Source organism: Macaca nemestrina, chromosome 5 (assembly GCF_043159975.1).
Source record: "Macaca nemestrina isolate mMacNem1 chromosome 5, mMacNem.hap1, whole genome shotgun sequence".
Lineage (NCBI taxonomy): Eukaryota > Metazoa > Chordata > Mammalia > Primates > Cercopithecidae > Macaca > Macaca nemestrina.
In genome coordinates, this window is record NC_092129.1 from 96756679 (window position 1) to 96774237 (window position 17559).

General features: G+C 46.6%; 1 protein-coding gene across 8 annotated transcripts in view; it reads right to left on the reverse strand.

Moving 5' to 3' along the window:
• LOC105496436 (ankyrin repeat domain 6) overlaps positions 1 to 17559 on the reverse strand; it is a 72538-nt gene that overhangs the window by 3583 nt on the left and 51396 nt on the right. For 5 of the 8 annotated variants that reach the window (XM_024797488.2, XM_011766869.2, XM_071096730.1 and 2 more), the window contains 9 exons: positions 16511 to 16609; positions 13744 to 13842; positions 12369 to 12446; positions 8398 to 8502; positions 6898 to 7032; positions 6385 to 6570; positions 5770 to 5922; positions 2442 to 2555; positions 898 to 1024 (listed from right to left, as the gene is read on the reverse strand). In XM_024797488.2, the coding sequence (XP_024653256.1) occupies positions 898 to 1024; positions 2442 to 2555; positions 5770 to 5922; positions 6385 to 6570; positions 6898 to 7032; positions 8398 to 8502; positions 12369 to 12446; positions 13744 to 13842; positions 16511 to 16609 (1096 nt within the window). The remainder of the gene's footprint in view (positions 1 to 897; positions 1025 to 2441; positions 2556 to 5769; positions 5923 to 6384; positions 6571 to 6897; positions 7033 to 8397; positions 8503 to 12368; positions 12447 to 13743; positions 13843 to 16510; positions 16610 to 17559) is intronic. The other 3 variants (XM_071096731.1, XM_011766898.2, XM_071096733.1) reach the window with 2 other exon arrangements.

A 17559-nucleotide genomic window follows, 5' to 3' on the forward strand; every position in this document is an offset into this window, starting at 1 on the left:
CTGAGAAGGCTCTGGTCCTGTTTCCTGATGCCTAAGGATGATGCCGCTCACCAAGTGTCTCAAAGCAGATTTGGACATTTATCTATGAGAGTATGTATTTTCATTCTCTAATGTCTGGGCCTATTCCCTACCAGTGTACTAATTGCTTGACCCAAGCTCCAATTAGGAAAGGAGGCCCCATTTTCCACACCCAGAGCTCCAGGACAAGCTCCAAGAGTAGTCCTAGCATAAAACATTTTCCTGGGATGTTTCCCCATGTTGTTGGCACAAAGATGAAAACACAGTTCCAGAGATGGCCTGTGGCAACACAAAACACTTACATCAAAATCCCCCACTGAGGCCTAGTTACCCAGGCTCTGCATGTCCTCAAAATTGTCATTATTGAGTATAATCACTGTGGCTAATGTAAAGATGGTTTGCTTGCAGCAATTCCTATCTAGCACCGGGGCAAGTTCGATGTAAGAACTACTGTTTAATGAGGATTTGCATAGTTGGACAAAAGTAAAAGGTAGATCAAAGAGAAGAAAGAGGTAAAAGGCACAAAAGGCAAGGGAGGAAGAGCCCTGCTGAGGAGACTGATGGCTCTTCATCACCTCTCATCTTTGGGGTCCACTCTGATACCATCAACACCGTACTCAAAGCAATGTTATCACCAATCAACAATTCTTTAATTCCTTTATTCAAATAAGTTTGAGCACATAAATGAGTGCTTCATTACTATATAGCAACTGAGTATACGGTTATGAGCAAATACAGTCCTTGCCCCTACAGGGTGCGCTCGACCATCCAGTGTTTCCCGCAGCCGCATCCTACGGACTCTGCCTTTCAGTGCAGGAGAGAACAGGAGCTGCTGGTCGTGTTCCTTTTGGACCAAAGGGCTCTCTGTATGTGGGTTACCTGTAGAGGACTCGCAAGTAGATGGTGTGGATTTAGCTCTGCAGGCCCTAGAATCTCCAGAAAGCTTCTGCTCCAGATTCTGAATCTTTAACATGCACCAAGTTTTTAATTCATCCACCAAGGAGATCTAAAAAACAAACAAACAAAAAACAAAAAACCCACAAATAAGTAACAGAAGAATCAAGTGAATTTGATATATGGTTTATGAATTAAAGCATCAAGGATGGACTTTTCAGTTATAACAGTTGAGGATACCATCTAACCCAAAAGTTACGGCTTGCCCACTGCTATGGTTTGGATATTTGAGCCCTCCAAATCTCATGTTGAAATTTGATCCCCAGTGCTGGAGGTGGGGTCTCATGGGAGGGGTTGGGTCAAGAAGGTGAATGCCTCATGATTGGCTTGGTACCATCCTCACAGTTAGTGAGTTCTTGCTCTGTTAGTTTATTTTCTATTTTTTTATTTTTTATATTTTTGAGACGGAGTCTTGCTCTGTCGCTCAGGCTGGAGTGCAGTGGCAGAATCTTGGCTCACTGCAAGCTCCGCCTCCCGGGTTCACGCCATTCTCTTGCCTCAGCCTCCCAAGTAGCTGGGACTACAGGCGCCTGCCACCACGCCCAGCTAGTTTTTTTGTATCTTTAGTAGAGGTGGGGTTTCACTGTGTTCGCCAGAGTGGTCTCAATCTCCTGACCTCGTGATCCGCCCACCTTGGCTTCCCAAAGTGCTGGGATTACAGGCATGAGCCACTGCACCTGGCCACTCTATTACTTTTTGAAAGAGCTAGTTGCTTAAAAGAGCCTGGCACCTCCCTCGTGTCTCTCTTGCCTCTTGTCTTGCTAGGTGATCTGTGCACACCAGCTCCCCTTTACCTTCTACCATGAGTGGAAGCTTCCTGAGGCCCTCACCAGATGCAGATGCTGGCACCATGCTTCTTGTACAGCCTGCAGAACCATGAGCCAAAGAACTCTCTTCTTTGTATATTACCCAGCCTCTGGTACTCCTTTATAGCAACACAGACAGACTAAGCCACCCTCCTATAGGCCACAGCAGGCACTCAAGCAGAGCTGTCTACAATCTTCATTAAGTGCCTTAGAGCCACCTTAAACTCAACCACCCAAAACCACCCAAATCTTCCAAACCAAGTACTTCTGGTTGCTTACAAAGCCTGAGTTCTCACACACCCACTGTACCCATTCCATGTCTATTATCTTGGTGAGACAGTAAACTCCCTGAGGGTAGAAACTGTCTTGTTCTAAAACTGTAATGGCCTAACAAATGCACAATACATGGAATGAGTTTGGGACAGAAATGGCATCTTCCCCAGCATGTTCGGTCTTCATCTGTGGCCAGCATATTCAGTCATGGACATAAACAGAACTATGGGTTCTTTTCTATTAACCTCATTTCAGTATTATAAAAATGATACACTACATAATGCAAAAGCTCTTAGGGAATCTCAGCCTCCGAATTTTCAGTGGCAGGCCTGTCTGAGCTCAGTGGGCCTGTGTGGGAAATCATAATGACTGGCAGATGCTGGTTCCTACCTGCCGTTTCTCCCCTTCATGCTTCTCCGCGTCTGAGTGCTGTTGCAGGCGGTTCAGGCACTCTGTCCTCTCTGCAGAGAGTCGCTCAACCATCAGCTTGTCCAAAACACGCATCTAGGAGTCAAGGGGAGCAGAGTGCAAGACTGAGATGATCTCAGGGTGAGCCCTGGTTTCTCAGCTCCTGCAGAGGGGCTCAGGGAACCAAGTAGGAGCCCCTGCATGCAAACTTCAACCCCTTATCCGATTCCATTTGCATATAGGACTCATGGAACTTTTTCAGAATTCTTGAGCATGCTTCTGTGAGGCCAATGTTTCTTTTTTTTTTTAAAAATCTCATTTGTTAAAGTTTAAGAGGTATAAGGACTATGAATATACAGGCCAGGCATGGTGGGCCATACTCCCACCACCTGAGGGCAGGAGTTTGAGACCAGCCTGGCCAACATGGCGAAACCCCGTCTCTACTAAAAATACAAAAATTAGCTGGGTGTGGTGGCACATGCCTGTAGTCCCAGCTACTTGGGAGAATGAGGCAGGAGAACCATTTGAACCTGGAAGGCAGAGTTTGCAGTAAGTCAGAAAAAAAAAAAAAAAAAGAAACTCTGAATATCTAGTAAATACACAACCTGAGCCCATGCAGGCCTTGTAGGCCTTAAAACATTATTTCCCAGACTACTGTAAGGAAAAACTACAACTCAAAGTATGGAGATTTTCTCTTCCCCAACCCCCACTTTAAAAAATGTTAGTGGTTGCCTACAAGGCAGTAAAAGGAGCTTTTATCCAGCTTTTCCAGTGAGCAAATATTTTTGGTGCTTCATTGGAAGTAGCTAAAGTATGTAAGAAGAGTGTAGAAGGAACTTAAAGGATTGCTTCAGAGAACAAGCAGTTGTCACTTTTTAATCACATTTCCTTCTGAAGTCCCCTTCATCTTGGCATTTCCTGTGGGATCCCCCACACCTAGGAGGGCCAAACTTTCATTGCTGTGACAAGGACCAAAGAATGAAAGGAACTATTTTTAGGAAGAGCCAATCCGCGAAGGCCCACTGGTGAGCTCCCCTCCTGTCAGGAACACGTGTGGCATTCCACACCCAGATGTTCAAAACATTGAAAGAAACATCAGTTCTGGAGACGTGGTGAGCACCTTCTGTTTTCCTCTTCAGTCCATGTTTTCCTGTGAACTGTGCTCCTCCTGCTTTCCAGGATTGGCCTATTCTCCCCACTCCCTTCACCGCTTCCTCCAGGTGGCTGTTCTCAAGAGCAGCCATAGGTAGGTATACATTGCTTTGTTCACAGGTCACACTGACTGGCTCAGGTATGAGCATCTGACCCAAGGGGGCCAGGGTCCTTTCTCAGCGATTTGGAAGGAGGACGAAGATTCTATACCCCAATCTGTCACTCCCTTGAACTGAAGCGAGGCCCTTGAGGTTTCCCAACCTTCATCTCTCATTCCTCCTTCAGCTTAGGCTAGGCCAAGCAGGGTTTTTATACACAGTCTGCACTAATCTATTATTGCCCTAACAAAATATTTTTTAAATGGCCTTTCTATAAAATGCAGATAGCAAATAAGCCTTAAAAATGTTTAATCTTGGCCGGGCGCGGTGGCTCAAGCCTGTAATCCCAGCACTTTGGGAGGCCGAGACGGGCGGATCACGAGGTCAGGAGATCGAGACCATCCTGGCTAACACGGTGAAATCCCGTCTCTACTAAAAAATACAAAAAACTAGCTGGGCGAGGTGGCGGGTGCCTGTAGTCCCAGCTACTCGGGAGGCTGAGGCAGGAAAATGGCGTAAACCCAGGAGGCGGAGCTTGCAGTGAGCTGAGATCCGGCCACTGCACTCCAGCCTAGGCAAGAGAGCCAGACTCCGCCTAAAAAAAAAAAAAAAAATGTTTAATCTTACCAGTAAACAGGGAAATAAAACTTAAACAGTAAGATGTCCTTAATCAATTTGGCAAAAACTTAAAAAAAAAAAATTAGGCAGGGCATGGTGGATCACACCTAAAATCCCAGCACTTCGGGAGGCCGAGGTAGGCGGGTCGCTGGAGCCCAGGAGTTTGACACCAGCCCAGCCAACATGGTAAAACCCCGTCTCTACCAAGAAAATAACAAAAATTAGGTGGCCATGGTGGTGTCCGCCTTAGTCCCAGCTACTCAGCAGGCTGAGGTGGTAGAATCACTTGAACCCACAAGGTGGAGGCTGTAGTGAGCTAAGATTGCCACACTGCACTCTAGCCTGGGTGATGGAGGCAGACCCCATCTCAAAAAAGAAAAGAAAAAAAAAAAGCAGTAAAAAATACTATTTTAGGAAAACCGAGAAAATGTGAATATGGACTGGATAACATTTTCTCAGGTGTGAAAGCAATATTTTTGTGAAGTTGAAAGTGTTATTCTTATTCTAAACATTCTGAAATATTTAGAGATGTCCCATCAGGACAGTCTGCAACTAAATCTGAAATAGTTCAAGAATTTAAAAAAATATGTGTCAGAGAGATAAGGCAAATGTAGCAACATATTAACTGGCTGACTGCAGGGATTATATGCAAGCATTCATTCCATTATTCTGTGAACTTTTCTGTATGTTTGAAAACTTTTAAAATAAAAAGTTGGGAAAAGAAAAAAACATTATTATTCTAATTTTGTATGCAGTGGGAAAGGAGTGTAGCAAAAATTGACAAATAGAAAGACTGACATAGAAAAAGACTTAAAGAAGATAAAACCCAATTTTTTTTTTTTTTTTTTCTAGACAGAGTCTCACTCTGTCACCCAGGCTGGGGAGCAGTGGCACGATCTCCGCTCACTGCAACCTCCACCTCCCAGCTTCAAGCAATTCTTGTGCCTCAGCCTCCTGAGTAGCTGAGATTACAGGTGTGAGCCACCACACCAGGTCAATTTTTGTATTTTTAGAAGAGGCAGGGTTTCACCATGTTGGCCAGGCTGGTTTCGAACTCCTGACCTCAAGTGACCTGCCCACATTGGCTTCCCAAAGTGCTGGCATGACAGATGTGAGCCATCATTCCCAGCTTAAACCCAAATATTAATAGTGCTTTTCGGCACAGTGGGCTTATAGGTGACTTATTTTCCTAATTTTCATATTTCTAAAAATGCTCTGTAATGGGGCTATCTTATTTTTATAATAAGAAGCAATTTAAACATGTTCTTTAAAAAGTTGAACTAAATGTGCTTTAACAAAATCACATAAGCAGAAGCAGGCCTCTTCCCTGACAGCCCATCAGACATCCCAGGGTAGAAGGGTGTGCTGAAGTCAAAGTCGGCTCCTGAGTTCATGTTCCGCCAGAACACCTTGCAGTTAGGAAGCTGGGCCTTAGGACATACTTGGTGCTGGGTCTTATTCTCCATCTGCCCCAGCTTTGTATTCATTTTGTCCTGAACCGATCCCAGCTCTGCTTTTATCTCCTCCACAGTAGCCTCCAACTGATTCTCCAGCTTGTTGATTAGAGGTTCACATCGACAACCATTTATTGGTGCCTAAGAGAGAAACAAAAAAGTTCATTCCTTCAACAAGTATGTTTGGAGCACCCACCGTGTGCCAGGCAGTATACCAGAGGATAGAGATGATGGAAGAGATAGGCTCATCCTTGTCATAACTTTGAAATATCTTATAGGCGAAGCTTTGGGGAAGAAGATTCAGAGGGTAAGATATGGTCCCTCTTCTTAGGTGCTTTTATATACCCTGGGGCCTCAAGATACCTAGTCACCTGAGGATGGTGCAGCAAGCTCTGCAGCTACACACACACCTCCGTCTGCCTTGGCCTTAGCAGCAGGAGTGGATCTGCACCGTGCAGGTGGGGAGGCCATCTGGCTTACCTTCAAAGCTTGTGCTTAACTAAGTCAATGCCTAAAGTGGCTATCAGCCCCCAGGAATGCCGTTAAACAAAAACCCTTGCTGAAGGCCTATGTTCCCTTCTCCTGACAGTGCTTAGCAGGTACCTGCATCACTTTCCCATCCTTGCCCCGGTACAATGTGTAGAGCTGGTATGCCCTGAACTCATGGGGTGGGGGCGGGGATGAACACCGATGCCTGTTCCTCTTTTTAGGGTGATTATGAGCATGCAGGTTCTTCTGGTGTCCAGGCTGTTGGTCGGCTGGTGGGGTGGGGTCAGAAAATGCTGATACCTGTGGGAGAGGAAGAGACAACACCCCTGAATGCTTTGACCCTTGCAAGACTGACACCAGTCAGTGGCGCCCATGTCACCCCATTTGGGCAAAGAGCCCCACTTTGTTTCACCTCATGGTGTTCTACTCCAAGCCACATATGTCAAAAGAAATGTATCAGCACATTCACCTTGTGTCTGATGTTAGCCAGATTTAATTTCTGTGCTCTGGCTCCAAATCAGCCAGCCAAGTGAGGGGACTTTTTAGCTGACAGGCACGACACTCTGCCAGGACCCGTGCCACCCAGGCTCCCAGCCACCCCCTGGGCTGCTTTCTGTGTCTCCTGACCTTGGGCCTTGACTTTCTCCTCCTGTCATCCTTTGCTCTGGGTTCTGGGGAGGCTGACAGGAACTCTTCTCTGGCTTCTTCTTTTCTGGCCACAGCCTGTTCACTGCTGGGGGTGTCTCCTGCTGAGACACTGCCCTACAGTAGGAAAAAGCCCAGAGACCTATTGTGTTTGCTGCCTTGGCCTTTTTCACTAATAGGGTCAAATTTTCTTTGCAAGATTCCATATAGTAAGGGACCCACGGGAACCTTTGCAGATGCCATAGATTTCAGACACAGGAAACACTGCTTGGTGGTCTTAACAGAGAATGCTTTTCCTGGTTGGTTGAACAATTTGGCTTTTATTGTATTTATTAGGTCCTAAGCTAAATATATTCCCGGGTCTAATTCGATGCTGTAGAACACCAGGAACCTACCCGACACAAAACACCTCAACATTCGAGATTTTTGGTCGTTTACATTTCAACAAAACATCACTCACTCATTCTTTGACCTTGGATGCCGCCCCCCACCCACCACCTCCAACCCCACCAACAAAATTCATGGCAAAGAGTAAGAATCCTTTGAAATGAAAAAATATCATATTTCTGGTCCTTGTGAGAATGTTCACAACTGAATATGTACAATTCACACCTAGGAAGTTAATCAGAGTTGCAATGCCTTAACCCTGGAAACTGATGAGAGGATTCTGAAATAGCAGATAGAAGAGCAAGTACTTGGTGATAACATTTTCTGTGCCAAAAGCTGCCTCTATACCCCAGGCTTCTTCCTCCTGATTGAACTCAAAGGCATGGTTCATTCCAGGGCTACAAGGCACAAGGGCACCTAGCTGAGGTGGAGGTGTGGGGCAAGAGGAGTTGAAATCAGCTCAGGCTCTGCTCACCATGCGTGCCCTGTGCACGGTGGGTCTGCCCGGGGGGCATATTTTCTAATTCATATAAGGGAGCCATATAGGCTAGCATAGCCTTGGTCTCTTCCCTAAATGGAAGTGGCCTATACCAGTGGCTCTCAAATGTTAGTCCACATGAGAGTGCCCTGGAGGGCTTGTTCCAACACAGATTGCTGGGCCCCACCTGAGTTTCTGATCCCGTGGGTTTGAGGTGAGGCCCAAGAATTATCATTTCTAATAAGGCCCCAGGTGACACACTGGACACCACATTTTGAGAGCCACTGTCCTACACAATCTGGACACAGTGTTAGAGAAGCAGTACTGCCCACAGGGCGTGGGCAAAGGCCACAGATACCTGGGCTGGTAAGTGTGCCCCCAATGCATACTGGATGGGTAATGGGCAGCGCACACAGAGGCACATGGCCTGAAACCTTGGGGAATGGAGGATGCGAAGCCAAAGAGAAAAAGACTGGCAACAGTTTGAAGAGCTCCAGCAAGGAGGAGAGGCAGAGAGGGCCTGGCAGCCACCAGGTGAACCTGGCTGAAGCAGGCAGATAGTTTCCCACCCTCTGAGCACAGGCGGATGTGGGGACGGAGGGAGGACTGCCCCCCACCTTGCTTTGGGCCACCTCATCTCTTGGCACAGACTGGGCTCTCCTCTCTTCCTTGAGCCTCTCTCTCTTTTTCCTCAGGCTTCGCCCACGACTGAAGCGCAAGACCTGAAGGAGGCAAACGGCATTGTTACAACCACTGGTGTGCGCAGCATCCTTGTGAGAGAATTCTCCTTGGACCGGGGCTCTGACCTAACGGAATTTACAGCCTAGAGGGTGAGAGCAGGTGCGCACATCAAGCAAGCACCTCTGACCACCTACCAACTTCCTAGGTCTTGTCCTGGGCACTACAGGGACGCGGAGACAGGTAGGATATTATCCCTGACCTCAAGAAGCTCAAAGTCTATGATGCTAATATCTATAGACACTGATGCCGGGCCGGGACTGCCAATCCACGCACAGAGGCTGTGCTCCAGGGAGTGCCATGCACATAAACTAGGATATGGATGGCGTCTCCTGGAGTTGTGAGACGCAGCAGAGCAGCCCCGTGCGAGGCACAGCCTCACTCTCCATCTTGGTACACTGGACCTGAGCTAGCCCAGATGTTCCCTTGGCCAAACTGTGTCCAAGTCACATCAATTTGATTCAAACTATTATTAAGGTGTATCTATGAGCCATAGTACCAACCACGGGACAGGGATCTCTTCCCCAAAAAGAAGCATTTACTCTGCCTCTTATAGTGCAGAGTGACAGAATGGACACAAGAAAACGTCTGTGGGTCAGAACAGATCTCAGTTTGAAGCCAGTAGCCGCTGGCTGTAGGGTCTTTGGGCAAGTGATTTGATCTGTCTGCACTCTGTCTTCTCAAATGTAACAATGGGTCAGGCGCAGCGGCTCACGCCTATAAGCCCAACACTCTGGGAAGCATAGGTGGGAGGATTGCTCGAGGAGAGGAGTTTAAGACCAGCCTGGCAGACAAAGCGAGAGCTCATCTTTATTTTTATTATTATTATTTTTTGAGACAGAGTCTTGCTCTGTCGCCCAGGCTGGAATGCAGTGGCGTGATCTCGGCTCACTGCAAGCTCCGCCTCCTGGGTTCATACCATTCTCCTGCCTCAGCCTCCCGAGTAGCTGGGACTACAGACGCCTGCCACCACGTCTGGTTAATTTTATTTTGTATTTTTAGTAGAGATGGGGTTTCACCGTGTTAGCCAGGATGGTCTCAATCTCCTGACCTCATGATCTGCCTGTCTCAGCCTCCCAAAGTGCTGGGATTACAGGCGTGAGCCACCGCGCCCGGCCTCGTCTTTATTTTTAAAAAAGAAAAAGAAAGAAAAACGAGGAGTCATTGGGATTCACCAAGAAAAAAACGATGGCTGGCACAGAGTGGACTGTCAGTCACTGTCAGGTGCTTCCCTCCCTGCCTTCAGGTGGCTTAACTGGCAGAGGGTGTTTAACAGAGTACAGATCTTTGAGTTGATGGAAACCTTCAGTCTCTGGTCCATAATAGTTAAAAATGTAAAAGAGTCCTTAGACCAAGAAGTCCAAGAACCACTTCCCCAAGTCATTTCTAAAGCTAAATTCAGATTCACCAGGAAATCAAGTATGATGAAAGAAAGTGACTATACCCATCGCTCACCTGATGTACAGACTCTTAATACAGCACCAGAATCAGCCTAAAATTTACTTTCAGAGCATTTGTAAACCACACCAATCAAAATGACAAGTGACACTCAGAGTTCACCCAAACTCAAAATTATAATCAGCAAAATTCCCTTCATTCACCACATTATTAGTCAGTGAAAATAACTTTGCATGACTTCCAGCCTTTCTCAGCAAACCAGACCATCTACTAAATGGGATGTCATTAATTTTTTCCAGTCCACAGAAATGAGGGAATATTGACTGAGAAGTCTCCAAAAGTAGTATCCTATAGCTGGGTGCAGTGGCTCATGCCTGTAATCTCAGCACTTTGGGAGGCCAAGGTGGGTGGATCACCTGAGCTCAGGAGTTCGAGACCAGCCTGGCCAACATGGTGAAACCCCGTCTCTACTAAAAATATAAAAATCAGCTGGGTGTGGTGGCACATGCCTGTAATCCCAGCTACTCAGGAGGTTGAGACAGGAGAATCACTTGAACCCCAGAGACGGAGGTTGCAGTGAGCCGAGACTGCACCACTGCACTCCAGCCTGAGTGACATAGCAAGACTCTGTCTCAAATAAATAAATAAATAGTACCCTCTTAGTACTGCTGTGGCCCATTTAAAATCCATGTCCGTCTATGGGCCTAAGGCAAGGGGATTTCTCTTTTCAGGCAAAGCAAACACTAATGCTATTTCTGTAACCACAGATCAAGAGAACAGTATGCATAACATCTTATGCCTAAAGTTCCTTGTTTGTGTTGAGAATAAGGCTCAGCATATACAATTATGCATAAAAAAAACTTTCATAGCATGTCATCCAATTTATTTGTTATTCGATGTAAGCATGGAGAAACTTGCTTAAGTCTTTTTTTAAGTGGAAACAAAAAAGAACTGCACAGGGAAATGGTCCACGGTAAGGCTCTTTTCCCTGTAAGTGAAGATCCTTGGGCTCTGGAAGACAAATGACAGGTGGATTAAAGATCCGTCAATCCTTCTATGCCTAGGGAACCCTCCAGCCCCATAAGACTTGATCTTTGTATGGCTGAGGGTGGGGCTGGCTGTCCATTAAATTACCACATACTGAAATTGCCAGAGAAATGTGATGAGTTCTGACGTTTATATAGCACTTCATACTTTTAGATCCATGAGAGACTAGCATTTTTCTATCAGGATTCATGGATGTGATTCCACTTACGATAAAAGCTGCTAGACGTGAAACCCCGCAGCTTTTCCTACTGACTTCCTTTTGTCAGGAGCTCTGCGGCCTTTCAGAGACCACTGAGAAGGACCAGCTCCACGCACAAGAGGGTGATCAATTTTGCAAAAGATACAAATCTTAACCATTTCCAGAAACTACTAGTTATATTAGGCATGTTTTAAGAACTTAGATGAAATAAAGGCCATCCCAAACCCTGGGCTGGTATTGGGTTATTTTGCAGCAGGGTAGTGTTCAAAATCTTCCTTTGACTCCCTGAAGACTTCATCTTCTTCTTGCAGAATAAGATGGAAAGCCAATCAGTGTTTTCTATAATGTAATACAGAATAGTGCCAATCTGGAAACAACCTAAATGTCCATCATTAAGGAAATGGCTTAATAAAATATTAATAGCAACAAAAAGAATATTATGCCTCCATTATAATGAATAATTATGAAGACTGCAGAACATTGTTTTATAATAGGATAAAAGGAAGAAATACAAAAGGGTATATACATTGTAAGCACAATTATAAAACAATTATGTGTCTGTTTCATCTATTTTGTGGATGAAACAAAAACAGTTGTTTCAGGGGGCTAGAATTATGAATAGCTTGTAAATTATTATTAAATTTCTTTATTGTTACTTAGATAATGTCAACATCAACTAAAGTATCAGCCACCATTTAAAAAGAATTAAATGATGGTCAAAATAACATTATTCAGTAAAAGAGGAAAGAAAACTAGACTGTACTTAACTGTCTCTGGCAGGCGACTGTCTGCCCAGAATGGTCCCCTCCCTCCTGCCTTTCTCTGGGGAAGCTCCTTCTTAAAGTCCCTGTCCCACTTCTTCAGGGATGGGCATTTGGCCTAAACTCTGCAATCATGGCCCTCTCCTGCAATGTCTTACACTGGAACTTCTTCCTCGGCTGAGTATTTGGGAAGTTATGACCCAGGCGGCTGGCTGAGACAATGATCCAGCCACAGGGAGAAGACGAGGCGGCCCAGGCGTGAAGAGCTGGACTTGAAGCCTTTGACTCCCGTCATCCTGGGCCCCATGGATGCCTACACCTCCAGTGCCTGGTTACATTCCCTATGTAAGTTCGTTTGAAGTGGCTTCAGTAGATTGCAACCAGGAGTCCCAACAACTTTGTAGCCCCACATAATCAGTACCATGGAAAGGGCAGTAAATCCTACCTGGGGAGCTTTAGTAAGGAGAAGAGCAACTTCCGGGTTATTGTGGCAGCGGGCAGTCTCCAGCGGAGTCTGGCCTGCCTGAGGAGAGGCAGAGTAGGACAGGTGAGAAAGGGCTGCTGATCCCGCACGCACACCGCCCAGCTGGCACACCTCTGGCCAGGAGCAGGCAGTTCCATGCCCAGTCACACCCAGCACCTACGTGGCAAAACATGGCCACCTATGTGATGTGGCCCTGGTCACCAGCCTCAGACCCTCCAGTGAGGGAGGTGGGTCACACGGGAGGACACACTAAGTAAAATATACGACACCAGAGGGCAAGGGAAGACCGAGGGGGCAAGAAGTGCTTTAGGAGGCCAAGGCCTGGGCACCACCCACCAAGGAGTGCCTCCCGGAAAAGAGGGGAGGGAAGGGAGCACTCAGGGAGCATCCGGGGGAACGTTTCTGTTAGGCAAACACCACAGAGGATCTGAGGCCCAGCCCAGTGATGAATCTCCCCTGGAAAACAGTGGGAAGACACCGGAGGGGCAGATCAGGGCTGGCCACAGAGATTCAGGAAGTGGAATATGAAAAGCAGTTACGAGTTATGGCCACAATGTAGGTTCTCAGGAGATGAAGCCAAAACCCAAGAGTTGATAGCAAAAGAAGATATTCAAGGCATCACGGAAGAGGTAACTGTGCCCCCAGTACTGGTTGTAGAGCTATGAGAGGGCAGGAGGAGGAAGACGGGAGCTAGATACAGGAGCCAAGCAAGCTGAAGAGCCTTGTGCCAGCTTCAGCAGTTCCAGACCACACCCCTCAAAAAAACCTCCACACAGCAGCTGTTGCACCCTCCAGGCCCTGCTGAACCATTCGGAAGGACAGAGACCTCAGGGCAGCCTCGAAGAAGAAAGCACATCTGAGCTGGTGCCTGCTCTAGGATCTGCAGGACACACAGTGAGAGGGGGAGGGGGAAAGGGAAACAGTGAGGTCAGGCAAAGTGGAAGAGAAAGGAGTTGCTTTAGAATTTTGAAGCTGATTAACCTGAGGGTCATGTGGCCATTTTTCTGAGCACCACATGCATTTACAGCCTGGAACTCACTTTGTAACATCCACTTGTCAGTTTACCTGAACATCCCTGAGTTCTTTTTCATGCCAGGTGGTGCTCACTGCAGTTAGGCAACTAAAAGCAGGCCCCAAGGCTTGTCAATTCCTGGGACTGCTCAGAGCCCGGGTCCCCTTCAAGTCCACCCCAATGGCCCCAGGGGCTGTGGTTCCAGGAGAGATTCCCCCCTCTTCCAGAGTGTGCTGGGCTGGGGGTCTGCAGGGGTTTAGTACACATCCCAATCTGGAAAGGGGTGGGAACCACTTTAGATAGCAGTGTTGCAACTCAACTTACATTGTTAACAATGGTCGTATCTGCTCCGGCTTCCAGTAAGATTTTGGCCACCTTCTTGTGATTTAGGGCAGCAGCAATGTGAAGTGCTGTGTCTCCAGCCTGGAATTGATTAGAAGGCCTGCTAAACCTCATCTGCTCATGGCCTACAGCCCCCAGCTTTTCATTACCTGGCCTAAGTGTGGCTCTTCAAAGTCAAACTGAGATTTGCCTGAGACTGAAATGGGGCCCTTTGTTAAAGCGTTATGAGGCTCTACTCAAAGAGATCTTGGAACTAAGTGACCTCGGCACCAATATCACCTTTATTTCTGAGTGGGGACACCTGAAATCACACAGCAGGATTAAATGCAGGGGCAAAGGAATGCTGGCCTGGGGTTGTTAAGAATGATGGGACCGAAGCCTCACAAAGACAGGAGGACAGGCCTGGGGCAGGCAGGCTAGTCATTCCACTTTTGACCCTGTTCCTTTACCCAGGGAGGTCAGAGGTCAGAAAACTGCTTGATGTCCGAGTGCCGGATTGAGCAGGAGAAGCTGTGAAGACAGCTACTTCTGCAAGCACTGGAGAGGTGACAGGTCGGCCTGCAGCTACAGCGGGAAGATCTGAAGGGGTCACTGGGACTCAATCCATCTGCAGGCTAGGATATAGCTTTGTGCGGGTGGAAACACCAAGAACCAGTGTTCACTCAAGACCAACTGTTTTCTTCATCTTATAGATAGCCTATAAATAAATGTTCACATTATCTTTATACAAGAAATATGCTTTCACAAAATCAACTATGAAAGGAGGATAAAGACAACTGTAGCTTAGTGGGCCAATTCCAAATGCAAATGCTGTCATTTCCAAACACAATGATATAAATAAACCAGACAAATATAGGAGAAGTGAAACAATTCATTCTTTCTCCTATCAGGTGATCAGGCAAAGCGCCTGATACTTTTTTCCTGGGTAGCATGAAAATTCAGCCATCTTTGTGAGGGGTGGGAAAATTTTTATTTCATTTCTGAGTCACTTAGCTGTGCGTATTGAAGGGAAGCTCTGCACAGTGCTTTTCCCTTGGCTGAATATTGGAATAAACTTCAGAGCGTTAAAAAATGCTGATGTTTGGGTCCCACTCCCAGATATTCTGAATTCATTGGTCTGCCATGTGGGCTGGGCAGGGGGACTTTTTAAAGCTCTCAGGTGCCGTGACATGCTGCCAAGGTTGAAAGGCACTGGTTGGTTGGGGCTATGCAGGGTCATCTGATGACCTAGCACCCCACTGGGGAGGCTGTGGAATGACAGACTTAGCTACTTGATTAGGTCAGTGGTTCTCAATCCTGGCTGTACACTGAGACAGAGAGCTTTTTAAAAATACCATTGCCTGGACCTAATCCCCAAAGGTTCTGGCTCTTTCAAATGGGGTGGGATCCAGGAATAGTATTTTTAATTCCCCTGTTGAGTCTCATATGCAGCCGGGGTCAGAAACCACTGTTACATGGTATGTTTAATCTATACCACAATCTAATTTTTTTTTTAGTTCAGATTTATGCACTCCAACAAAGAAAAGCCAAACAACATACCCACAGGTATCAATAAATACCAAGACAATCTATTTTTCAAATCCAATGACTGCTGGAAATTGTGCACATTTCCAAGGAAGACGATAATATTCACAGCTTTATTTCAAAACATGGCACTCTCTACAGATTATGTGCCCAATTTTATGGAAATGAAAGACTATCAGCTCAAGTGTAAGTAAGTGGCAGTGCAAGGAACAGAACTCAGGGAGTCCTAAGACTTCTAATTCCTATGCTTGCTTGGTGGTTTTTTTTCTTTTTTTTCCTTTAAAGAGACGGGGTCTTTCTGTTGCCCAGACTGGTGTGCAGTGGCAAGATCATGGCTTACCACAGCTTCAAACTCCTGGGCTCAAATGAGCCTCCCGCCTCAGCCTCCTGAGTAGCTGGGACTACAGGCACATGCCACTCTGCCTAATTTTTATTTTTTAAATTAATTAACTTATTATTTATTTGTTTTGAGACAGAGTCTTGCTCTGTTGCCCAGGTTGTAGTACAATGGCATGATCTTGGCTCACTGCAACCTCTGCTTCCTGGGTTCAGGTAATTCTCCTGCCTCAGTTTCCTGAGTAGCTGGGATTACAGGTGCACACCACCACGCCCGGCTAATTTTTGTATTTTTGATAGAGACAGGGTTTCACCATGTTGGCCAGGCCAGTCTTAAACTCCTGAGCTCGAAGTGATCTGCCCACCTTGGCCTCTCAAAGTGCTGGGATTACAGGCATGAGCTACCATGGCTGGCCACATTTTTTAAAATTTTTTTTGTAGAGACAGGGTCTTGCTATGTTGCCTAGGCTGGTCTTGAACTCCTAGCCTCAAGTGATCCTCCTGCCTCGGCTTCCCAAAGTACTGGGATGTGAGCCACTGCACCCGGCCTCCCTTGCTTCCTTACTAAATCACATTCTTTCTTGTGGGTTTTCTTTTTAAAATTATATTATAAAACAAAGCCTGCCCCAGGATCTCCAGAAAATGTTCAATATGCAAATGTGGTGATATGCACAGGAATTATAAGGGCACACTTTCTCTAGGAGGCCAGATAAGCCAGGGCCACTAGAACTCAGTAGGACACCCATGCAAAGCCCATTGCTGGCTGAGTCCCAGACAGGTGACATGGCAGCACTTCCCAGCAGCCTCTGCTCCCGTCTGCACTAACACACCTGTCCAGTAGCCTTGTGGGAAGGGTGCTGGCAGCCATGAAGAGGATACATGCACTGACCTGGTTCTTTTCATGGAGAGAACAGAAAGCACTGAGGAGGAGCCTAATGATGGACAAGTGATTATAGCGCGCAGCAACGTGCAAACAGGTGTCTCCTGCCTGCGGACAAAAATCAAACTCTAAGCACAATCTGAGCAGTTACAAAACAAAATAGAGACAAGTAGAAAGAAAACGCTATTTAAAAGCTGGCAGACTGTCATATGCTGTTTAGGGGATCATAAGCAGCTCTTTTAACAGACACTCCATCCCAAGGCTCGCCGTCCTTTGCCGCTATGGGCAGCCCCGCCCCCGTTCTGCCTGTGCAGAACCACCACGTGGTCACGGAATCACTGCTTTCATGTTTATGAAACTAGACATCTGCTCCCCATGAGACCTTCGCAAGAGCTAAGGGAGGCTTTGCTTACCCAGTGCTTGAGGAGGATCCAGGGACCCTACTCCCTACAACCCAAAAGGTCGGTAGCACACTGACTTAAGACGAACAGCCCCTCCCAGCACAGATCCCTCACAGATGAAAGGACAGGGCAGCAGGGGTTTGTCAAATCTTAAGATCACATGTGCCCCCTGAAGTTCAAGGAGTATCCCACTTCAGTTGGACCCCAATATCCTATATGGAGCTATGTAGTAGGGGAGTTGATAAGGAAGCAATCGCTGGGAGCAAAAAAAGGGTATGAAGAAAAACTCAGGGGCAGGATGCTCAGTAAGCACAACAGGCAGAACCCTGTTTCCAGAAAGACAAAGAACTAGAGACACAAAGCTGCCTGCAGTGTTCTCTTGCCGTTTCCATTCTAGCTCTGTCTGGAGAACGCTGGCCACTCGGCATACTTTTCTCCCCTGCATTAAGACGGAACCAAGCTCAAAGCTGAGGTTCAGAGCATTAGATGAGTCTACCCCAAACAGGGAGACCCTCAGCTGAGGACACTTTAGAAAGAAGCCTCAGATTTATTTACTTATTTATTTATTTAGCCAACGTGGCTAAGGCAGGGGATTTATAAAGGAAATATACAGCTTCTTTGTGAAGAAGTGATACCCATGTGACCCTTCCAGTCAGC